A 24,167-nucleotide genomic window follows, 5' to 3' on the forward strand; every position below is an offset into this window, starting at 1 on the left:
CATCACCTGGTCCCCGGTGGCATAGGCGCGGGCACACGCTGAGCGGTCGTACCACACCTTCTGCTTCTCTTGGGCCCTGGCTAAATTCTCCCTGGCCAAGTCTGTGAGCTCAGCGAGCTTTTCCGGGAAATTCAGTACATACTCCACCACTGATTCTCCATCGGGACAGGCCTTCCCCTCCCATTCGTCCCGCATCAAGTCCAGGGGTCCCCTCACCCTCCTTCCGTACAGCAACTCGAAAGGAGAGAACCTGGTTGATTCCTGGGGCACTTCCCGGTACACAAACAGCAGGTGGGGTAAATACTTGTCCCAGTCCTGCGGGTGCTGGGCCATAAAGGTTTTCAGCATCATCTTTGGGGTCCCATTGAACCTCTCCACCAGCCCATTGGACTGAGGGTGATACGCTGAGGCCCAGGTGTGTCAGACCCCACACTTCTCCCACAAGCACTGGAGCAGGGTTGACATGAAATTGGAGCCCTGGTCTGTAAGGACCTCCTTGGGGAACCCCACTCTGCTGAAAACGGTCGGCAGCGCGTCTGCCACGGTGTCTGCCTCGAGAGAGGACAAGGTCACTGCCTTGGGGTAGCGGGTGGTGAAATCTACCACCACCAGGATGTATTTTTTCCCTGTCTGAGTTGCCTTGCTGAGGGGTCCCACTATGTCCACGGCCACCTTCTGGAAAGGCTCCTCTATGATGGGCAGGGGCCTCAAAGCTGCTTTCCCCTTGTCCTGGGCCTTCCCCACCCTCTGGCAGGGGTCGCAGGACCTGCAGTATTGCTGGAAGGCATCAAAGACCCCAGGCCAGTAAAAGTTCTGCAGTAGCCTCTGCCTAGTGCGCTGGATTCTCTGGTGTCCCGAGAGAGGGATATCGTGGGCCAGGTACAGTAGCCTGTGGCAGTACTTCTGGGGAACCACCAGCTGCCTCCTGATCCCCCACAGTTCCACTTCCCCTTGGGGAGCCCATTCCCGGTACAGGAATCCCTTCTCCCACGGTACTCTGTCCCAGCAGCCTTCCCCCAGGGGTTTCGCCGTGCTGTGGCCAGCAAGTTCCCTCAGCTTCTCTAAGGAGGGATCCTTCCGCAGCTCGGCCTGGAACCCAGCGGCTGGGGAAGGGGTGGGGATCTGCTCCCTCTCGCTGGCTGGGTCCGAGGCCGCAGCCCTGCCAAGTCCTGTCCCCAGTGGCTCCTTTCTTACTGGGGTCGGGACCTGCACCCCCGGCAGGGCACCGCCCCCGGTGTCAGGGCAGAGCCCTTCACTGGCTCTGACTACGGCAGGAGCGTAGCTAGGGGGGTTCAGGGGAAGCAGCCGCTTCCCCTCAGCACATTTTTCAAAAGTGGCGCCTGCCGGGCCGGCGCTGGACTCCTGCAAGCAAGGGGCGGGGGGTGGGCAGCACGGCTGGACTCCGGAGGAGCCATTGGGGGGGGGGGGGGGGCGGGCGTGGCCAGAGGATTGAAGGAGCCGGCTCCTCGGCCATCGCGCCCCACGCTCAGCGTGGCCCCAACATCGCTGCGGCTGCCTCCTGTGGTGGCTCAGGACTCGGTGGCCAAGCGCTCCACAGCTGGTGGGCAGATCCCCTCTCCCCGGCAGCCCCGCCCCTTGCTAATGCTGGGCTGCCCAGGTCGAGGGACGCAGGAAGTTGCCAGGGAGAGGGGATCTGCCCGCCAGCTGGTCACACACTCTGGAACTGCTCCCCACAAAGCCAGTCAGGACTTTGGGGAGCCTCCTCTCCCTGGGAGCAGACTGTCTTCAGGGCAAGAAGCTCACACGGCTTCACTTCCTGGGTCTCTCCTGGGAGCATTCAGCATATGCCCCTCCGGACAGACAGCCGGGGAGGGCTGGACAGACAGACAGACAGGGAGGGGGGGCGGACAGACAGCCGGGGAGGGCCAGACAGACAGACAGCCAGCCGGGGAGGGGGGGCAGACAGACAGACGGGGGTCTTCTGGACAGACAGAGACAGACAGCCGGTGGGGGTGGACAAACAGACAGCGGGGGCAGGCAGACAGACAGCGGGGGTGGGGTGGGGGCCGGACAGACAGCCGGGGAGGGGGAGCCGGACAGACAGATAGGAAGGACGGGGGGGGGGACAGACAGACAGCAGAGGGCGGGGGGGGCGGACAGACAGCTGGAGAGGGGGGGGAAGTGGACAGACAGACAGCGGGGAGGGGTGGAGCAGACAGACAGCAGAGGGCGGGGGGGGCGGACAGACAGCGGGGGGAGGGGCGGGCGGACAGACAGACAGCAGAGGGCAGGGGGGGGCGGACAGACAGACAGCAGAGGGCGGGGGGGCGGACCGGACAGACAGCCGGGGAGGGGGAGCCGGACAGACAGATAGGAAGGACCGGAGGGGGGGGGGAGGACAGACAGACAGCAGAGGGCGGGGGGGGGGACGACAGACAGCCGGAGAGGGGGGGGAAGTGGACAGACAGACAGCGGGGAGGGGGTGGAGCAGACAGACAGCAGAGGGCGGGGGGGGGGGGCGGACAGACAGACAGCAGAGGGCGGGGGGGGGGGGGAGCGGACAGACAGCGGGGGGGGGGGGGGGAGGCGGACAGACAGCCGGGGGAGGGGACCGCGGCGGGGAGGGGCCTGGGCGCATCCTGGCTCGCAGCCTCCTGCCCGGCCCCAGCAGCCGGCGCAGCCCGGGGCGCGGAGGCGGCAGCTCCCGGAGAGGCCGCGGCCGGCCCAGGAGCGGGGGCGCCCGGGGATCGGAGCCCGGCCCGGCCCGGCCCGGCGGAGGATGTGAGCGGACCGGGCCCGGGCCTGCCGGAACCGCAGCCGCAGCCGGAGGTAAGGGGGAGCCGGGCCCGGGCTGCGCCTCGCACCTGGCGCCGCGGGCAGCGCTGCCGGCCGGGGGCGGAGGGGCCCCGGGGGCTCTGGGCGGCCGGTGCCGGTGCCGGTGCGGTGCCGGTGCTGGACAGCGCCCGATCGGCCCCGCCCGGTCCCTGCAGCAGCAGCGCGGGGCGCCGCGCCCCGGCCAGCCTGGAGAAATGTCCATCGCTCCCTCGGGACCCGGCCCCAGCTCCGCCGGGCCCGGGCTGGGAACCAGGGGACTCCCCGAGCGCCCCTGTCCTGCTCCGGGACCCTGCGCTCCGCGCTCAGCAGGCCCGGGCAGGGTCTCCTCTCTGGTATCAGCCCCGCCGCTCCAGCCTGTCTTCACAGGGGAGTTTCTCCGGCCCCTCTAGTGCTGCTGGCGCCGTGGGGCGCCCGGATCCGGGGGAGGCCGCTCCAGGGAGCTGTGGGCACGAGGGCACCATGTTCTCCATCCCACTCCTCAGCACCCAGACAGCTCTGCTCTTCTGACCGAGCAGGGGTTCACCCGGCTGGGTGCTCACACCCAGGTCCCCGCCCCGGACTCGTTCCTTTAAGAGCCGCACATCAGCCAGGCTGGGTCAGCCAAGGGTCCATCCAGCCCAGCGTCCTGGCCGCTGACGCTGGCCGGTGCCAGGGTCCTGAGCGGGAATGAACAGAGCCGGGCCTTCCGAATCGTCGGGCGTAGGCACTGCACGTTACTTGGTGCGACCCTCGTTTGCCCTCACGGTGCCCGTTCCCCTGGCTTGTCTAGGTCTCCTGTCTCCTCACAACCCCCTGCTCCTAACAAACCCCAGTAACTTTGTATCATCTCTAAATGCTCAGCCCCGTGCAGGGCCGTAATAAACGTGTTAGCCCACGGGCCTAGCGCAGAACCACGCGGCCCCCACTGGCAGTCCGTGCCCAGGAAGGAAATGACCATTTCGTAGGTTCTGCTCCAGGACAGCTTAGCTCAAAGGCCTCGCAAAGCCAAATAAGTGATGTCGGCAGGTCCTTCTTATCCACTTCCTGACACGACCTCAGAGCCCACTGCTACCATGTCCTCTGCAGGAGCCAGGCTGGGACCCGCTCCCATCACACTCTCCCCGGCTTTGCTAGGCTGCTTTTAGCCAGCCTGTCCCATCCCTGGGCCCTCAGAGAGATGCCTGAGCACCTGCTTCCCGGCCTTCCCGCCCATGCAGCCAGGCAGCCGGTGCTACCACCCGCTTGCCTGCGTGCTGATCCAGGCCACCCATCTGAGCCCATCCCTGGCTTCCAGGGCAGACTGAGCCCTCTCGCCCTTGCCAGGGCCCTGGCCACATCTCCCACTCTCACCCTGCGCTCTGCCTGTTCCACGCTCCTGCCTGCTCCCACTCCGGGCTTCCTGCCTCTGCCCGGTGCCGAGCCGAGCCCTGGCCCTCCAGATGCCCAGAGAGCCTGCGTCTGGCTGGACTCCCCCCGCCCGGGCTGGTTGCTCAGCCCTGGCAACAGCCCCTCGAGGCGGGAGCAGCTTGTGCGTCCCTGGGCGCTGGGCAGAGTGGTGACTAGTTGGCATCGGGAGGGCAGGGACGGTGCCAGGCTCCAGGCTGTGGTGTGTGGCTGGGAAGAGAGCACAATGGGGCTGACTGCTGCCAGGGCACGAGTCACTCTGCTCGGAGAGCTGGTGAGCCCCGTCCCCGTCCCAGCGGAGATGGGTTTCCTCTCTGGGGGGCTGTGCAAATTCCAGAGTGTGTCCGCTGGGCCCCTGTGTGCGGTGGGACTGGGGGCGGGGAGCCCTTGGAGCCTCCCGGTGGATTGGGGGTTTCAGGCGCACCAGCCAGGCTGGGCAGGGCCTGGCCACCCCACCCCCAGGTGCCCTCAGCATCTCCTGCTGCTGGCCCAATGCCTTGGGGGGGCTGGGAGCCATTTCTTCCGTCTGGCTGGATTCTGCTTTATTCCGGCTGCTGCCCTGTGGCTGAGTGGGGGCCTCCTGGGCGATTCTCGTGCCAGGCTGGACGCCAGCTCCTGGCTCAGATGGCAGGGCAGGTGCATTGGTCACTCCCTCTTTCCAGCCCCGGAGACCTGCCCGAGTGCTCGCGCTGGCCCCAGGGACTGATTGCAAGGCCAGAAGGGAGCACCCGGACTGGCTCGTCTGCCCTCCTGTAGAGCCCTCGCCAGCGATCCCTGACCCAGCCCAGCTGGCCGGCTGAGCACCACCACTCCAGCTGAATTGCCCTAGGGGTTAACCCCCCCGTGCCCCTCCGTGAAATCTGTGCCTTCATCCTAGTGGGAATGTGAATTTGTTAGAGTGGGCCTGGTAAGAGGAGGGGGTATGGTGGTGCAGGGTGGAGGAAGGGCATGGTGGTGGAGCCTAGGGGGAGGGGAAGGGCATGGTGATGTAATGGGGGAGGGTGTGTGTGGTGGTGCAGTGTGGGGGAGGGGCCGAGGTGTGGTGTTGCAGTGTGGGGGAGGGGCCGGGTTGTGGTGGTGCAGTGGGAGGGAGGGGCCGAGGTGTGGTGGTGCAGTGTGGGGGAAGAAGACCCAGTGGTGGTGGAGATAGGGGGAGGGGTGATGAGAGGAGGGTGTGTGTGTGTGTGGCAGTACATTGTGGAGGAGGGGCTTGGGTGTGGTGGTGCAGTATGGGGGGAGGGGCTTGGGTGTGGTGGTGCAGTGGGGGGGGCTGGGGTGTGGTGGTGCAATGTGGAGGGAGGGTGGGTGTGGTGGTGCAGTGGGGGGGAGGGGCCAGGGCATGCGGGTGCTGTGTGAGGGGGGGCGGTGGGCAGTGGTGCACTGTGGGGGAGGGGCTGGGGTGTGGTGGTGCAGTGGGGGGCGGGGTGTGGTAGTGCAGTGGGGGGGCAGGGTGTGGTGTTGCAGTGTGGGGGAGGGGCCGGGTTGTGGTGGTGCAGTGGGGGTGAAGGAGACCCGGTGGTGGTGGAGCTAGGGGGGAGGGGGCGGTAGTGCAGTGAGAGGAGCGGGAGGGGGTGTGTGGCAGTGCAGTGGGGGAGGGCAGGGTGTGGTGGTGCAGTGTGGGGGAGGGGCCAGGGTGTGGTGGAGCAGTGTGTGGGGGCAGGGTGTGGTGGTGCAGTGTGGGGGAAGGAGACCCGGTGGTGGAGCTAGGGGGAGGGGGCGGTAGTGCAGTGAGAGGAGTGGGAGGGGGTGTGTGGCAGTGCAGTGGGGGAGGGCAGGGTGTGGTGGTGTAGTGTGGGGGAGGGGCCAGGGTGTGGTGGAGCAGTGTGTGGGGGCAGGGTGTGGTGGTGCAGTGGGGGGGAAGGAGACCCGGTGGTGGAGCTAGGGGGAGGGGGCGGTAGTGCAGTGAGAGGAGCGGGAGGGGGTGTGTGGCAGTGCAGTGGGGGGAGGGGATCCAGTGCCCTTCGTGGCTGGGGAGCAGGTTCCTGTGCGGGCAGGGCCGTGTGCCCGGCCGGGGGTTGTGCCGGGCAGGGTGTAATTAACGCTCTGCTCCCTGCCCAGCTCCTGGCACCATCCCAGGCTTCACAGACTAAAAATACCGTCGGCCCGGCTCCAGCGCAGGGGGGATTAGGGTAACCAGGCCACAGCTGTGCTCTGCCCGGCGTGGGGCAGGGGCTCCGGCACCCCCCTGCTGCAGCCTGATTGCACGCAGCCTGGGCTCCAGGGCAGGCAGGGCAGCATCGCCCGGCGGGCCAGGCTCCCGGCTGGGCCCCACAGGGCTCCCACAGGCCCCTCTGCTGAGTCAGTGAGCAGCGCTGGCGCCGCGCTTCGCTGTGGGCCGGGCAGCACAGGGCACCGCTCACCCAGCCCACGCTGCAGAGCCTGGGGGGGCTGGGTGTGGGGCGGCCCAGCCAGGTCTGCAGAGCCTGGGGGAGCTGGGTGTGGGGCGGCCCGGCCAGGTCTGCAGAGCCTGGGGGTCTGGGTGTGGGGCGGCCCAGCGAGGACTGAGGAGCCTGGGGGGGCCTGGGTGTGGGGCAGCCCAGCCAGGGCTGCGGAGCCTGGGGGGCGGCGAGGTGCTAGGGGGTGGGGCGGCCCAGCCAGGGCTGCGGAGCCTGGGGGGTCTGGGTGTGGGGCGGCCCAGCGAGGACTGAGGAGCCTGGGGGGCGGCGAGGTGCTAGGGGGTGGGGCGGCCCAGGGCTGCGGAGCCTGGGGGGTCTGGGTGTGGGGCGGCCCAGCGAGGACTGAGGAGCCTGGGGGGCGGCGAGGTGCTAGGGGTGGGGCGGCCCAGCCAGGGCTGCGGAGCCTGGGGGGCGGCGAGGTGCTAGGGGGTGGGGCGGCCCAGCCAGGGCTGCGGAGCCTGGGGGGTCTGGGTGTGGGGCGGCCCAGCGAGGACTGAGGAGCCTGGGGGGCGGCGAGGTGCTAGGGGTGGGCCGGCCCAGCCAGGGCTGGGGGCTGGGGCTGGGGCTGGGTGGCCCAGCCAGGGTGCAGGAGGCAGCCGCTCAGTAGCCCGTGGTTGGGCTGGGCGCGCTGGCCGGCTGTGTCCGAGTGCCATGCCTGGTGCGTGAGGGCGAGGCCCTGGGAGCCCTTCGCTGGCAGAGGGCACCAGGGTGGGGTGGACACTCACCCCACCCCCCATTGCAGGAGGGCAGCCACACCCAGGGGCCGTGCAAGGCAAGATGAAGCCCGGCAGCTCCTTCCTTCGACTCCTTCATCTTCCTCCCTGTGCTCAGACTCTGCCGTGGGCCCCCTGCCCCTGTGGGGCCTCGGCACCCTCCAGCCCTGCTGAGGGGCTGGCCCAGGTGGGGAGTGGGGCCCCGTTGGGGGGGGGGGACTGGCCCAAATGGCGGCAAGAGGCCTGTCGGGGGGCTGGCGCAAGTGGGGGTTGGGGGTCCGTCTGGGGGGCTGGCCACAGTGGGGGGCAAGGGGCCTGGCATGGGGCCCTGACCTCGCTCTCTGGCTGACTCGGCGGCAGGTGGGTCCTCGCAGCCCCGGGATGAAGCTGAAGAAGCAGGTGACGGTGTGCGGAGCTGCCATCTTCTGCGTCGCCGTCTTCTCCCTCTACCTGATGCTGGACCGAGTGCAGCACGACCCTGCCCGGCACCAGAGCGGGGGCAACTTCCCACGGGTAAGCGGCTCTGGCACCCAGGGGCTGGGGAGTGGGGCTGCGGCTCTCTGCCATCACCTCCCATGGTGCCTGCAGGGGAGTCCCCCCTTGCTCACCCACTGCATGTTGGCACCTTGGGGAGGCTGAGTGCTGAGGGGCCCGGGAATCTCAGCTCCCTGGGACCTAGACCCCTTGGGGAAGAAATGGCCCAGGGTGTGCACCACATGTGGGTCAAGTCTATTCCAGGGTTGCTCGCCCACCACTGACGTGCAGCCACCTCTGGGGTGGGACGTGGCAGCAGTTGGACAGCGGAACAGTCTGTGGCAGGGGAGTGCTGATGGCTCCCTGTCTGGGGGACACTGCAGGTAGGGTGACCAGATGTCCCGATTTTATAGGGACAGTCCTGATATTTGGGTCTTTTTCTTATACGGGCTCCTATTTCCCCCCACCCCCATCCCAATTTTTCACACTTGCTGTCTGGTCACCCTACCTGCAGGGGGCTTTGGGAGGCTGACGCATTCGCCAGCGCTGGGCTCTGGCTGCCTGCCCAGATTGACTGAACATGCTTTCTGTCTGGGATTGCACCTCTGCACCCAGCGCCCTTAGCGCTAGCCTGGGGGGTCGGGGCCAGCCCTGACTGCCAGGGGAGAGCGCCCCCTGCTGAGTGCCCCAGCCTGCTCCCTGCAGCACAGCGCCCCCTGGTGCCACCCTAGGACCAGCCCTGACTGCCAGGGGAGAGCGCCCCCTGCTGCCCTCCGCCCTCAAGCACCCCCTAGCACTGCTCTGGGACCAGCCCTGACTGCCAGGGGAGAGCGCCCCCTGCTGAGTGCCCCACCCCACTTCCCTGCAGCACAGCGCCCCTGGTGCCACCCTGGGACCAGCCCTGACTGCTGGGGAGAGCGCCCCCTGCTGAGTGCCCCAGCCTGCTCCCTGCAGCACAGCGCCCCCTAGCACCGCCCTGGGCAATGGGGTCTTCGTTGAGTGTGAGAGGAGAGCGCTCCCTACTGAGCCCTGACTCTGCTCCCCTGCATGGCAGGCCCCCAGTGCTGACTGGGATGGGGAGCCCCCCCGCCGAGCCCCTGGCCCGCTCCCTGCAGAGTGCACTGCCAGGCCATCAGTCCAGCAGCTGTTACGCTGGTGGCCCCCCAGGCAGCCCTGCTGGGCCCTCGTGCGCACCACTCTCTGCTGGAAAATGGGGGGGTCACTGAACCCAAACATTCTGCGGCAAAAGAGCGACTTGGGCGAATGTCCAGGGACCCCGTTAGTTCTGGGTTGCAGCTGCGTGAATCTGCGTCCCCTGGAACTGTTGCAGTGCCCCCGTGGGCGATGAATGGGCAGCTTCCCCCGGCATTTCGGGGGCAGGGGGGTACTGCTCTCAGCCCGTGTCTGTGACCTGCAGGGTGGGCCGGGGTAGTGCTAGGCTGGGGGCCCCTCGCCCCCCAGGGGCTGCTCTCAGCCTGTGTCTGTGACCTGCAGGGTGGGCCGGGGAGTGCTAGGCTGGGGGCCCCCTCGCCCCCCGGGGGCTGCTCTCAGCCCGTGTCTGTGACCTGCAGGGTGGGCCAGGGAGTGCTAGGCTGGGGGCCCCCTCTCCCCCCGGGGGCTGCTCTCAACCCGTGTCTGTGACCTGCAGGGTGGGCCGGGGAGTGCTAGGCTGGGGGCCCCTCCTCGCCCCCCGGGGGCTGCTCTCAGCTCGTGTCTGTGACCTGCAGAGCCAGATCTCGGCCTTGCAGAACCGCATCGAGCAACTGGAGCAGCTGCTGGAGGAGAACCACGAGATCATCAGCCACATCAAGGAGTCGGTGCTGGAGCTGACGGCCCACGCGGACGGGCAGCCGGTGCTGCTGCCCTACCACACACCCAATGGCTCCTGGGTGCTGCCCCCCGAGAGCCGGCCCAGCTTCTTCTCCATCTCCCCACAGGACTGCCAGTTTGCACTGGGAGCGGGGGCCAGAAGCCCAGACCTGCAGGTGAGCGAGGGCCAGGGCCTAGGTGGGAGGGGGGAGCTGCCTGCGGGGGGCCAAGGGGCTGGGTGGGTCGGAGGGGGAGCCGCCTGAGGGGGGGCCAAGGGGCTGGGGGGTCGGAGGGGGAGCCGCCTGAGGGGTGCCCAGGGGCTGGGGGGGTCGGAGGGGGAGCCGCCTGAGGGGGGCCGAGGGGCTGGAGAGGTCGGAGGGGGGGAGCCGCCTGCAGGGGGGCTGAGGGGCTGGGAGGTCGGAGGGAGAGCCGCCTACAGGGGGGCCGAGGGGGCTGGGGGGGGCCGAGGGAGAGCCGCCTGAGGGGGGGCCAAGGGGCTGGGGGGGTCGGAGGGGGAGCCGCCTGAGGGGTGCCCAGGGGCTGGGGGGTCGGAGGGGGAGCTGCCTGAGGGGGGCCGAGGGGCTGGGGGGTCGGAGGGGGAGCTGCCTGCACGGGGCTGGGGGTTCGGAGGGGGAGTCGCCTGTGGGGGGGTGAATCGCAGGGAAATTAGAGGGGGGGTGAAGGGCAGGGGGGTCCAGAGGGGACTGGGGCTGAGGCTGGTGTCCAGGGGGCCCGGTGCCGGGGGCTGAGGCTGGTGTCCAGGGGGCCCGGTGCCGGGGTCTGGGGCTGAGGCTGGTGTCCAGGGGGCCCGGTGCCGGGGGCTGAGGCTGGTGTCCAGGGGGCCCAGTGCCGGGGTCTGGGGCTGGTGTCCAGGGGGCCCGGTGCCGGGGTCTGGGGCTGAGGCTGGTGTCCAGGGGGCCCGGTGCCGGGGTCTGGGGCTGAGGCTGGTGTCCAGGGGGCCGGTGCCGGGGTCTGGGGCTGAGGCTGGTGGCCCGGTGGGACTGACGGCCCCAGGCTGGCGGCTCCCACTGAGCATGGTCCTGGGCTGGCAGATGCTGGCCGTGGCCTCGGGTGCTGCCCTTTGATAACCAGGACGGTGGCGTGTGGAAGCAGGGCTTTGACATCACCTACGAGCCCCACGAGTGGGACACGGAGCCCCTGCAGGTGTTCGTGGTGCCACATTCCCATAATGACCCAGGTGAGTGGGGCCCATGGAGCAGGCGGGGGCCTTGGAGCCTGGCCCTGGGCTTAATGCCCTAGGCTGAGCTGTGGGGATCCCCTGGCGAAGGGTCCCAGGCACGGCCACCAGGCCCCAGGGAGGGAGGATCCCAGACACGGCCCTTTGGCTTCTCAGCAGTGTCCCTCTAATTTTTCCAACCCATGTGCAGAATGAATTTTGTTTTGTTCACCTATATGGAGGTGTTGTGTGACACATCACCTCCATATTGGTGCACATAACTAAATTCAAATGCTGGGGCTGGGGCTGAGAGGTTCAGAGTGTGGGAGGGAGCTCAGGGCTGGGGCAGGTGGTTGGGGTGTGTGGGGGGGTGAGGGCTCCGGCTGGGGATGCGGGCTCTGGGGTGGGGCCTGGGATGATGGGTTTGGGGTGCAGGAGGGGACTCAGGGCTGGGGTGCGGGCTCTGGATGGGGTTGGGGACGAGGGGTTTGGGCTGCAGGGTTCCCTGGGGCTGCAGTGGGGAGAGAGGACTCCCCTCAGCTCCCGCAGCAGCACCTGGGCTGGGGTGGGGGGCATCTCTCCCCCAGCCGCTGCAGGTCTGGGCCAGGCCAGGCTGGGTCCGGGAGAGGAGCTTCTCTACGCCACTGTGACGTTCCCCTGGTGTTATCCGGACTGGTGATCTGCTCGGTCACTCCAATCCTCCTCTCTGGGAGCCAGCCTCACCCTGCTCTGCTGTGAGAACCCCACTCCTGGGCTGGACACACACAGCCTCTGGCGTGTAAGCTGCTCCCAGCATGTGAGCGAGCACTTCTGGCCAGCCACTGCTTGGATTGTGCAATCGAATGACACTAGCCAATATCTCCGGTCCTAGACACAACCCTAGGAACCTCCGTCTTGCAGTGTCCAGTTATGCCCACCGGACGCTGCAAGCTTATATGAGTTCATCAATTTAACAAAGAAATTGGTAGGTACCAGGCTTGTTATCCCCAGGGGAGTCTCTGACAGGCTTCAAACCAAATGCACTGCTCCAGGTAGAATAAACCAACACATTTATTAACTACAAAGATAGATGTTAAGAGATTACAAGTCAAAGCACAACAAGTCAGATTTGGTCAAATGAAATAAAAGCAAAGCACATTCTAAGCTGATCTTAACACTTTCAGAGCCCTTACAAACTTAGATGCTTCTCACCACAGGCTGGCTGGTTGCCCTTCAGCCAGGCTCTCCCCTTTGATCAGCGCTTCAGTCGCTTGGTGGGGGTGCCTGTAGGTGTAGGTGGGAGAGAGAGCGAGCATGGCAAACGTCTCTCCCTTTTATCATGTCCTTTCTTCCCTCTTGGCTTTGCCCTCCCCCCCGCCCCGAGTCAGGTGAGCATGACCTCATCGTAGTCCCAAACTGACCAAAGGAAGGGGTTGACTCACTTGAGAGGCCAACAGACCCTTTGTTGCTGCCTAGGCCAGTGTCCTTTGTTCCTGTGAGGCTGGGCTGGGTTTGTCCCATCCATGCCCTGATGAGGTGTGAACTGCCCCTCTGCTCCTGGAGAGTTTTGCCTGGGCTTGTTTTAAGCCATGAAGACACATTTCCAGCCTCATAACTATATACAGGAAATTATAACCTATAACATCACTGTAACAACAATGCTCAGTGCACCATGAGCCTTCCGAAGACATCCAATATGACAAACTTTGCATTGGATCCCACACAATCATATTATAAGGATGAACATGGGGGTGCTGGGTGTTCCCCCAAGGTACAGAGCGTCACAGGACCAGGGAGAGGGGTGTCCCTCCCCTAGCCGCGGCAGGTCTGTGCCAGGCTGGGTTGGGGCTGGGGGAGAGGAATCTCTCCCTGCTGCAGCCTTGAGTGCCTGCGTGGCACTTAATAGGCTGCTGCGTGGCCAGGCAGCTTAGAGGGAACGTAGCCCCCCAGGCAAGGCTCCGCACTCAGTCCCTGCCCTGTGCTTGTTGCGCAGGCTGGATCAAGACCTTTGAGAAGTACTACGCAGACCAGACGCAGCACATCCTGAACAGCATGGTGCTGAAGCTGCAGGAGGACCCGCGCCGCCGCTTCATCTGGTCCGAGATCTCCTTCTTCTCCAAGTGGTGGGACAACATCAGCACCCAGAAACGTGCGGCGGTGCGCAGGTATGGGGGGCAACAGCCTGCGCTCCGTGGGCAGGGACAGTGCCCGCTCTCCCCAGCCTGGGCACCCAATGGAGATACGGGAGTGCTGGCCGTGGGGCGGGGGCACTGGGCGTGGGATGGGGCACTGGCTGTTGGGTGAGCCTGCAGGAGGTGCCGTGGGTTGGGACCACTGGCTGTGGGGTGGGGTGCTGGCTGTGGGGTGGAGGTGCTGGCCGGGGGGGGGGCCCGCTGGCCAGGGGTGGGAGCGCAGGGTGGGGGCGCTGGCCGTGGGGTGGGGGTGTTGGCCATGGGCCGTCTCTCTGCCCTTGACTCTCTGGTGCCCCCGGCAGGCTGGTTGGCAGTGGGCAGCTGGAGATGGTGACGGGCGGCTGGGTGATGCCCGACGAGGCCAATTCCCACTACTTCGCCATGATCGACCAGCTGATCGAGGGGCACCAGTGGCTGGAGAAGAACATCGGTGAGTGACGGGGGCGGGGGGGGGACGGCAGTGCAGACCCACCCTGCCCTTGTCTGCTCACGTCTGGGACCGTGGCCAGGGGGCTGTGGGGCTGGGTGTGCTGCCCACGCCTGGGGCCGCGCCCTTACAGAGGGGGTGCCAGACCCGCGCCACCCAGCCTTGCTCGGTGCCTTCGGGGCGCAACCTGCCCTAATGAGTCTGTGTGGCGACTCCCTTCAGGTGTGACCCCGCGGTCCGGCTGGGCCGTCGACCCCTTTGGGCACAGCGCCACCATGCCCTACCTGCTGAGACGCGCCAACCTGACCAGCATGCTGATCCAGAGGGTGCACTACGCCATCAAGAAGCACTTCGCTGCCACCCACAGCCTGGAGTTCATGTGGAGACAGACCTGGGGTGAGGACCTGGACCAGAGGTGGGGTGAGGGGTGCCTGGGGCTGGGGGTGGAGTGACGGCTGCTGCCCTCTTTCCTGGCGGCGCAGTGATCCCTGCCCACATGCGGCCGCCTGACCGAGGAGCAGCCCCCTCCCGCCTGTCCCAGTTCCCGAGGGACTCTGGGGGCCTCTGGCGCTAAGCCGAGCCTGCCCTTCCAGGCCCCCGCTGCTCCCGTCCCGTGTGCGGCTGGGTCCCAGCGTCCTTCGGGTGCGGCTGCCCTGTCCTGCCCCGGCCCGGAGCTGCTGGAGCTGGAGTGCAGGCAAGCTGGGCTCCCCTTCCCTGGGCTGTGGCCCCGCTGCCGCCGTTCCTGCCTCTGGTGGCACTTGAAGCAGGGCTCCCCCTCCTGGCTCTTGGCTGGGCTGGGGGCTCTCTTCCCCCCCCAAACTCCCATGGGTGGGATCTGGGGGGCACGGCACGCTGGCTGCCCGCCTGTTCTGCCCTGACTCTCGCTAGCCAGCGCCTTACTGGCCAGCGGGCAGCCCTGTGCCCCAACAGCTGCTGGTCTGCCACAGTCTCTCCTCCCCTCCCCCTTGGCTGCTTCCCGTCCCGCTAACCTGGGGCCAGGCCCACCCCTGCCATGGGCGCTGCCTTCCCTAGGAGTGCCCTGGTGCTGCCCGGCTGGCACGGCGGCTGCCTGCTCAGCTGTGACAGCCAAGCACAGGCAGACAGCGCCCGGGGTGGGCACACCGACTCAGCTGTCTGCTTCTCTGCAGACCCAGACTCCAGCACTGATATCTTCTGCCACATGATGCCCTTCTACAGCTACGATGTGCCCCACACCTGCGGCCCTGACCCCAAGATCTGCTGCCAGTTTGACTTCAAGCGCCTGCCTGGGGGCAGGATCAACTGTCCATGGAAGGTGCCACCCAGAGCCATTACCGAGGCCAATGTGGCCGAACGGTGAGTGAGCTGCGTCCCGCCACTCGGCCCCAGAGGCTGAGCCTTCCTGGCTGGCTCCGGGGCGCGCTGCCTGCGCCCACTGGCCCTGCCCCCTGAGGCCTCTTGCCTTGTTCTGCCGCAGGGCACACCTCTTGCTGGACCAGTACCGCAAGAAGTCCAAGCTGTTCCTCAGCAAGGTGCTGCTGGTGCCTCTGGGAGACGACTTCCGCTACGACAAGCCCCAGGAGTGGGACGCCCAGTTCCTCAACTACCAGCGCCTCTTCGACTTCCTCAACGCCCACCCCAGCCTGCACGTGCAGGTACTGCACCAGACTCCCAAAGGGGCTGCAGCTGGGACGTGCTGGGGGGGCCAGGAGAGCCCCACCCACTCCCTGGGGGATGTCAGGGGCATGAGGGGGGGAGCCCCACCCACTCCCTGGGGGATGTCAGGGAAATGAGGGGAGAGCCCCGCCTTCTGGGGGATTCCGGGGGTGTGCAGGTGGAGCCCCACCCCCTGGAGGATACCAGGGGGTGCAGGGAGTTATATTAGTCTTGATGGAATATATGGGCCTGTCACGGAGTCCCCGGGCGATGCTCTGGAACTGCTCCCCACAAAGCCAGTCAGGACTTTGGGGAGCCTCCTCTCCCTCGGAGCAGACTGTCTTCAGGGCAAGAAGCTCACACGGCTTCACCTTCCTGGGTCTGACCTTGGAGCATTCAGCATATGCCCCTCTGTGCGAGTCCGCCCAGGCGGGGTCCTGGGGAAGCCAGAGGGTCCTGCACCCTCACTTCGCAGTCAGATGTGACTCTCAGCCAGCCAGTAAAACAGAGGTTTATTAGATGACAGGAACACGGTCTAAAACAGAGCTTGTAGGTACAAAGAACAGGACCCCTCAGCCGGGTCCATTCTGGGGCCCAGCGAGCTAGACACCCCCGTCTGCCCTCAGTTCCTGTCCCCAGCCAGCTCCAAACTGAAACCCCCTCCAGCCCCTCCTTTCTGGCCTTTGTGTCTTTCCCGGGCCAGGAGGTCACCTGATCTCTTTGTTCACCTTTAGCTATTCCCTTGCAGGGGGGAAGGGCCCCAGCCATTTGTTGCCAGGATACAGAGTGTCAGCCATTTATGTACACTGGTGACTAAGAAATGCATAGGGGAAACTGAGGCACCCACACAGTAGTCAGAGGAAACAAGAACAGTCCCACTTCGTCACAGGGCCCAAAGAGTCACAGGTGCTAACACGACCCTGTCACTGTCCCATGAAACAGGGTTAAAGGAGGCCTGGAGTTTGGCCTAGAGAGCCCTCTGCCCGCTCAGTGCCAGGCACGCACCCCACTGAATGGCCTGGCCCATTCTACCAAAGGTGCAGGAAGAAGGAAAACCCGTCAAAGCATTTGCGATGGGAAGTGTTCCCTGGAGCAGCGTCTGTAGTGCCCAGTGCTGGCGCTGCGTGGCTTCAGAATCACAGAATATCAGGGTTGGAAGGGACCTCAGGAGGTCATCTAGTCCAACCCCCTGCTCAAAGCAGGACCAACCCCAACTAAATCATCCCAGCCAGGGCTTTGTCAAGGTGGGCCTTAAAAAACTCTAAGGAAGGAGATTCCACCACCTCCCTAGATAACCCATTCCAGTGCTTCACCGCCCTCCTAGTGAAAAAGTTTTTCCTAATATCCAACCTAAACCTTCCCCACTACAACTTGAGACCATTACTCCTTGTTCTGTCATCTGGTACCACTGAGAACAGTCTAGATCCATCCTCTTTGGAACTCCCTTTCAGGTAGTTGAAAGCAGCTATCAAATCCCCCCTCATTCTTCTCTTCTGCAGACTAAACAATCCCAGTTCCCTCAGCCTCTCCTCATAAGTCATGTGCTCCAGCCCCCTAATCATTTTTGTTGCCCTCCGCTGGACTCTTTCCAATTTTTCCACATCCTTCTAGTAGTGTGGAGCCCAAAACTGGACCCAGTACTCCAGATGAGGCCTCACCAATGTCGAATAGAGGGGAATGATCATGTCCCTCGGTCTGCTGGCAATGCCCCTACTTATACAGCCCAAAATGCCGTTAATCTTCTTGGCAACAAGGACACACTGTTGATTCATATCCCGCTTCTCGTCCACTGCAATCTCTACGTCCTTTTCTGCAGAACTGCTGCCTAGCCACTCGGTCCCTAGTCTGTAGGAGTGCATGGGATTCTTCCGTCCAACGTCTGTCCTTGTTGAACCTCATCAGATTTCTTTTGGCCCAATCCTCTATTTTGTCTAGGTCCCTCTGTATCCTATCCCTACCTTCCAGCGTATCTACCACTCCTCCCAGTTTAGTGTCATCTGCAAACTTGCTGAGGGTGCAGTCCACGCCATCCTCCAGATCATTAATGAAGATATTGAACAAAACCATTCCCAGGACCGACCCTTGGGGCACTCCACTTGATACCGGCTGCCAACTAGACATGGAGCCGTTGATCACTACCCGTTGAGCCCGGGCGATGCTCTGATAGATCTAGTCAGCTTTCTATCCACCTTATAGTCCATTCATCCAGCCCATACTTCTTTAACTTGCTGGCAAGAATACTGTGGGAGACCGTATCAAAAGCTTTGCTAGAGTCAAGGAATAACACGTCCACTGCTTTCCCCTCATCCACAGACCCAGTTATCTCCTCATAGAAGGCAATTAGGTCAGTGAGGCACGACTTGCCCTTGGTGAATCCATGCTGACTGTTCCTGATCACTTTCCTCTCCTCTAAGAGCTTCAGAATTGATTCCTTGAGGACCTGCTCCATGATTTTTCCAGGGACTGAGGTGAGGCTGACTGGCCTGTAGTTCCCTGGATCCTCCTTCTTCCCTTTTTTAAAGATGGGCACTACATTAGCCTTTTTCCAGTCATCCGGGACCTCCCCCGATCGCCCTGAGTTTTCAAAGATAATGGCCAATGGCTCTGCAATCACATCCACCAACTCCTTTAGCACCCTCGGATGCATCGCATCCGGCCCCATGGACTTGTGCTCGTCCAGCTTTTCTAAATAGTCCCGAACCACTTCTTTCTCCACAGAGGGCTGGTCACCTTCTCCCCATACTGTGCTGCCCAGTGCAGTGGTCTGGGAGCTGACCTTGTTCGTGAAGAGAGAGGCAAAAAAATCATCGAGTACATTAGCTTTTTCCACATCTTCTGTCACTAGGTTGCCGTCCCCATTCCGTAAGGGGCCCACACTTTCCTTGACCTTCTTCGGAAGGCAAGCCCTGTGTCTGACAGCCGCCAGCGCTCTCCAGGCTGTCCGGGGCCCCTCCGGGAGTGGGCCTTGGCTGAGCTGGGCTGGAGCGGTGGCTGTGCTATAGTTTTCCGGGCCCGTTTCCTAGAAGGCCAAACCAGCCACACAGCTGGGGAGAGGAAAGTCCAGCCCAGCCCAGAAACGGAGCCTCTGGCTCCAGCACCAGCTCACTCATGCATCCTCCCTGCTGGAGAAACAGGCCCAGCACGCAGCCATGCCGAGACCTGGCAAACGCGTCCCAGCATTGAGCTGGCAGGCCATGCCTCCGGCTGCTCTCACGGCAGGGCGGCAGGACACACAGCTTGGCCGGCAAAGCCAGACCTGTTTGAGGGGCAGGAAGAGAAGGAATACGGTGGGGAAGGAGAAGGGCACACAGGAGGGGTGACAAAGTCTGCCATGCCAGGCAGCGGTTGGCATGGAGCTGGAGCCGGTGGGCTTGGCCTTGTCTTGGCCTGGCCCGGTCAGGACATCTCCCAGGCTCAGGGTGATGGAAGCCAAATGACGGCACAGCACGTCTTGGGGGCCGGACGGTGAAGCTCGCCCTGCCCCTCCTTTCAATCAGCAGTTCCCTCCGGTAGCCAGCCCTCCCTCTTCTCTGGGACCAAGGGGTGGGGGTGCAAGGCCCGGCCTCCCCTCTTGTCCACTGGCGGGGCCTCATTGCCACACCCTGGCTCTGGTTCCCTGCGTCTCACGCTGACTGGGCCTGGGCTTCTGGCGGGAGGCCGGTTGGGTTGCACTAGCGCAGGCTGGCTGCCGGCCGGCTCCCTCCTCCCCAGCACAGCCTGACTGCAGGTTTACAGGGACCCCGGAGCAGCCTCTAGCCACTTCCCACAGCTAGTCTCACAAGTGAGTCCGTTTGTAGGCGCAGTTTGGGGTTGGTCCTGCTTTGAGCAGCGGGTGGGACTCGATGACCTCCTGAGGTCCCTTCCAACCCTGATCTTCCATGAGTCTATGATTATTTACAACAAGCCCCGCCCACGCCTGTGGGATTCCAGGAGGTGTATGCTGAGCCCCGCCCACGCCTGTGGGATTCCAGGAGGTGTATGCTGAGCCCCGCCCACGCCTGTGGGATTCCAGGAGGTGTATGCTGAGCCCCGCCCACCCCCTGTGGGATGGGGGGACATGGGGGACCCCCACACACAGTGCAGCTGGCAGAACTCCGGCCTGGCCAGTGTACCTTTGTTTGGTGCTTTGTTGGTTTGTTACCGTCCTGGGGCCTTGGCTGGCTGCAGTCATAAGAACGGCCCGGTATCCATCCAGCCCTGTGTCCTGTCTGCGACAGTGGCCGATGCCAGGTACCTCAGGGGAATGAACAGAACAGGGCAGTTATCGAGTGATCCATCCCCTGTCGCCCATTCCCAGCTCCTGGCCGTCCCGGAGTGGGGGGTTCCACCCACCCTCTCCTTGGCACCGGGGGCCCACCTGGCTCATGGGCGGCACGGGGCCACGCTCTCCCTGCAGGCGCAGTTCGGGACCCTCTCCGATTACTTTGACGCTCTCTCCAAGAGGACCGGGATCGTCCCTGGGATGAAGCCGCCTGGCTTCCCCGTGCTGAGCGGGGACTTCTTCTCTTACGCGGACCGGGAGGACCACTACTGGACGGGCTACTACACCTCCCGGCCCTTCTACAAGAGCCTGGACCGCGTGCTGGAGGCCCATCTCCGGTGAGGGTGTGGGGCTGGGGCTGGGAACGGGCGGGAGTGGGGGGCTGGGGCTAGGGCAGGGGGCTGGGCTGGAAGGAGCTGAGTGCAGTCAGTGATAGGTTTGGGGATGGGGCAGATGGGGGCAGGAGCTTGGTGGGCTGGGACTCAGGGCACGCAGCCAGAGGGATTTCAGGGGAGGGGAGATTCAGGGCACAAGGCAGATTCAGGGGGCCAGGATTCAGGGGCAGGGCAAGGGGGAATTTGGGCACAGGGCGAGGTGGGATTCGGGGACAGGGCGAGGGGAGATTCAGGGCGCAGGGATATTCGGGGGCAGGACGAGGGGCTTCGGGGGCAGGACGAGGGTGGATGGGGGGGTGGGGCGAGTAGATATTTGGGGGCAGGGCGAGGGGATTCGGGGATTGGGTGAGAGGGAGGCGGGGGCAGGGCGAGGGGATTCGGGTGCGGGGTGAGAGGGATGCAGGGGCAGGGCAAGGGGGGTTGTGGAGGTGGAGTGAGGGAGGATTTGGGCACAGGGTGAGGGGGGGTTCGGGCGCAGGGCGAGGGGTGTGCGTGGGGAGGAGCTGTGGCTCATGGGTCTGTGTCTGGCCCAGGGGCGCAGAGATCCTGTACAGCCTGGCGCTGAGTCACGCCCGGCACGCTGGCATGGACAGCAGATACCCGCTCTCGGATTACGCCCTGCTGACCGAGGCCCGGCGTGCCCTGGGGCTCTTCCAGCACCACGATGCCATCACGGGCACCGCCAAAGAGGCCGTCGTGGTGGATTACGGTGTGAGGTACGGCCCTGAGCCTCGGGAATGGCTGGGGGAGCCGGGTGGGTGAACCCTGCCGGGGGATCCCTGTGGGGGAGAGGCCGCGGGGGAGCGGTGACACTGATTCTCTCTCTGCCTTTCCCTCACGGCTCCGGCCCGGCTGCCCAGGCTGCTCCACTCCCTGGTGAACCTGAAACGCGTCATCAGCAACGCCGCGCACTACCTAGTGCTGGGCGACAAGGAGGCCTATCGCTACGACCCCGCAGGACCCTTCCTTGGCTCGGTGAGCCCGGCCCTGACCCTGGCCCTGACCTTGGCCTCACTGCCCTGACCCCGGCCCAGCCCCCCTGCCCTGACCCCAGCCTGGCCCCGCTGCCCTGACCCTGATCCCGGCTCCAGCCCCACTGTCCTGACCCTGGCCCAGCCCCCTTGCCCTGACCCCGGCCTGGCCCCGGCCCCGCTGCCCTGACCCTGATCCCGGCTCCAGCCCCACTACCCTGACCCCAGCTCAGCCCCACTGCCTGACCCTGGTCTGGCCCTGGCCCCACTGTCCTGACCCAGGTCCAGCCCCCCTGCCCTGACCCCAGCCCGGCCCCGCTGCCCTGACCCCGGTCCGGCCCCGCTGCCCTGACTTCAGCCCCAGTCACATCCTTGACCCCAATCTCCCTGCTTTGATCCAGACTCCAGCCCTAACCCCAGCCCTCGGCTCTACTGCCCTGCCCCTGCCTGCGTTCGGGGGGCGACCCCCACCATCAGGGCGCTCCCCAGGAGCGGCTCTCTGCTGCCCCTTTGCACGGTGGGGACCTGCCCCACTCCCTATCTCTGCCTTTCTGCCTAGAGCGGTCCTTGGGCTGGCGGGGGCTGGGGGTGCTCTCCTGGGAGCATTACGGTGCTGACTCAGCTCCTCTCTGCTAGGACGACATGCGCCTCAACCAGGACTCGCTGCCTGAGAAAACCGTCATCAAGTTGGACACATCGCCCAGGTAGGAGCTGCCCGGCCCCTGCCCAGGGTGTGCACACCCTGCTCCGGGCTGGGGCAGGGCCTGGCTGGAGGAACTGCCCAGGGCCTGGACACCCCCGCTCCGGGCTGGGGCAGGGCGGAGGAACTCCCCAGGGCCTGGACACCCCTGCTCCGGGCTGGGGCAGGGCCTGGCTGGAGGAACTGCCCAGGGCCTGGACACCCCCGCTCCGGGCTGGGGCAGGGCCTGGCTGGAGGGACGGGTCCCTCCCTGTCTTCACTCTGTCCTGGGGGACCTGGGGGCCGACGGCGGCCAGGCCTGCCCTGTGGCTGAGCGCTCTATTCACTCTAGCCTGCCACTGTTGGGGTCCTTTGGGGGCTGGAGGCTGTCAGAGGGTTGTCGAGTGCTAGGGGCTGGAGAGGCCATCGGGGGTGGGGGGCTGGAGGGGCCATCGGGGGTGGGGGGCCATCAGGTCGGAGTCTGTCGGGGGCCAGCGGAGTTTGAGGACCATCAGGGGCTGGGGGCCGTTGGGGGCTGTAATAATGCAGTTTCTTTGGTGGGACACTTCCGAGAGTGTCAGTTCAGGACAGATTGCTCAGAGCAGGGCAGTCCCAGCCCAAGGCTGGGGGTCCTTTACCATTAAGGCACCGAACCAGCCCAACAGAGGATTTCGGTCTCACCCCACTGGCGAACCACAAGTCACACAAGCAATTCTCTCAGACACTCCAGTTTCCCAGTATCACCACCAGTGCCACTCCTTATGGGGACAAATGGTTATGAAAACCAATACCCCAGTAAAAGAAAAAGGTTCTCTCCATCCCAAAGGACCAAGCCCCAGACCCAGGTCAATATACAAATCAGATCTTACCCACAAATCACGCTGTTGCCAATCCTTCAGAATCTAAAATCTAAAGGTTTATTCATAAAAGGAAAAAATATAGATGAGAGCTAGAATTGGTTAAACGAATCAATTCCATACAGTGATGGCAAAGTTCTTGGTTCAGGCTTGTAGCAGTGATGGAATAAACTGCAGGTTCAAATCAAGTCTCTGGAACATCCCCACCTGGGATGAGTCATTCAGTCCTTTGTTCAGAGCTTCAGTTTGTAGCAAGGTTCCTCCAGAGGTCAGAAGCAGGATTGAAGACAAAATGGAGGGGTTTCCAGGGCCTTTTATATTCTCTGCCCTGTGGAAGGACACCCCTTTGTTCTTACTGTGGAACATCACAGCAGCAAGATGGAGTTCGGAGTCACACGGGCAAGTCACATGTTCATGCATCAAATATCAGAGGGGTAGCCGTGTTAGTCTGGATCTGTAAAAAGCAACAGAGGGTCCTGTGGCACCTTATAGACTAACAGATGTATTGGAGCATAAGCTTGACGAAGTGGGTATTCACCCACAAAAGCATCTGTTAGTCTATAAGGTGCCACAGGACTCTTTGATGTTCATGCATGACTCAGTTTGGAGGCCAACGCCATTGTTTACATGTTAGTTTGAACTTTCCCAGGAAAGCTCAGATGTGGATTGGCGTCTCCCAAAGTCCACTGTCAGTTAAGTGTTTCTTGACTGGGCACTTAATCTGCAAATTCCTTTCTCAAGAAGCTGACCAAATGCTTCACTGAGGCTACTTAGACTCAAAACACATTGAGATACAAGTACAGAGCCAATATTCATAACTTCAACTACAAAATGATACACACATATAGACAGCATAATCATAACCAGCAAACCATAACCTTGTCTTAGACACCTCATTTGACCCCCTTTATACAAGATTTGGTGCCACTACAGGACCTTGGTTGCAACAATGATCTATATGGTCACAGTTCATGTCAATAACATCACAGGGGCCATCGGGGATAGGGGGCTTGGGGTGGTTGGGGGCGATCGGGGGCTGGGTGCCATCAGGGGCTGGGGTCCGTGGGGGGCTGCGGGCTGTCGAGGATCAGGGGCTGGGGGCTGTTGGGGGCTGGGGCTGTCGGGGCTGGGGGCCATGGGGGGACTGGGGGCTGTCGAGGATCAGGGGCTGGGGTCCGTGGGGGGCTGGGGGCTGTCGGGGATCAGGGGCTGGGGTCCGTGGGGGCTGTCGGGGATCAGGGGCTGGGGTCAGTGGGGGGCTGTCGGGGATCAGGGACATCATGTGGTTGAGCGCTGTCCCCATGCAGGTTCGTGGTGCTGTTTAACCCGCTGGAGCAGGAGCGGCTCAGTGTCGTCTCACTGCTGGTCAGCTCCCCGCGTGTCCGTGTGCTCTCCGAGGAGGGGCAGCCCCTGGCCGTCCAGCTCAGCGCCCAGTGGAGCTCAGCCACGGATATGGTGCCCGATGTCTACCAGGTACGAGAGGGGGCTGTGGCCTCACCCCACCTCATTGGGGACGCCCTGAGCCGGGCAAAACCTACCAGGCACACAGCGCCCTTGGCAGCAGTCCCCACCCCCAGCGTGCACACCTCACTCTGTACACCCCCAGCTCCCTCATCCACCCCCATAGCCCCCCTCAGCAGCCCCACAGGCCTCTCCTCCACCCCCTGGCACACACAGCCCCGCCCACCCTGGCTTGGGCAGGTCCCCTCCACGCCCGGTGCGGATGCTGAGCTCTCCCTGGCAGTGCCCTGGGCCCGCTGCTCTGGATGAAATCAGACCGGACTCCAGTGCCGTGTGTCTCCCCTCAGGGCACACAGTCACGAGGGCAAACCTCCTTGGCTTCAGCGCCTCCTGGGTCTGACCTCAGAGCACTCAGCACCCACTTCATGCTGTGAGCTCCCCACAGTGAGTCCACCTGGGGAACCCTTACATGGCCCCAAAGGGGCCCTGCACCCCAACTCTGCACTCAGCAGTGACTCTCAGCCAGCACAGAAAACAGAAGGTTTATTAGTCGTGGGGAACA

The 24,167-nt window shown here is 64.2% G+C and overlaps 1 protein-coding gene across 1 annotated transcript in view; it reads left to right on the top strand.

Moving 5' to 3' along the window:
- The first annotated feature begins 2,656 nt into the window (after positions 1–2,656).
- Positions 2,657–24,167, top strand: part of MAN2A2 (mannosidase alpha class 2A member 2) — a 29,978-nt gene continuing 8,467 nt past the window's right edge. Inside the window, 15 exon segments of the mRNA XM_065559082.1 lie at positions 2,657–2,790; positions 7,649–7,801; positions 9,490–9,747; positions 10,624–10,638; positions 10,640–10,769; positions 12,721–12,892; positions 13,222–13,349; positions 13,569–13,742; positions 14,495–14,681; positions 14,803–14,980; positions 19,378–19,580; positions 20,171–20,353; positions 20,498–20,612; positions 21,245–21,312; positions 23,452–23,617. Of these exon segments, the coding sequence (XP_065415154.1) occupies positions 7,670–7,801; positions 9,490–9,747; positions 10,624–10,638; positions 10,640–10,769; positions 12,721–12,892; positions 13,222–13,349; positions 13,569–13,742; positions 14,495–14,681; positions 14,803–14,980; positions 19,378–19,580; positions 20,171–20,353; positions 20,498–20,612; positions 21,245–21,312; positions 23,452–23,617 (2,109 nt within the window). The 5' untranslated portion in view covers positions 2,657–2,790; positions 7,649–7,669.

Source organism: Chrysemys picta, chromosome 10 (genome assembly GCF_011386835.1).
Source record: "Chrysemys picta bellii isolate R12L10 chromosome 10, ASM1138683v2, whole genome shotgun sequence".
NCBI lineage: Eukaryota > Metazoa > Chordata > Testudines > Emydidae > Chrysemys > Chrysemys picta.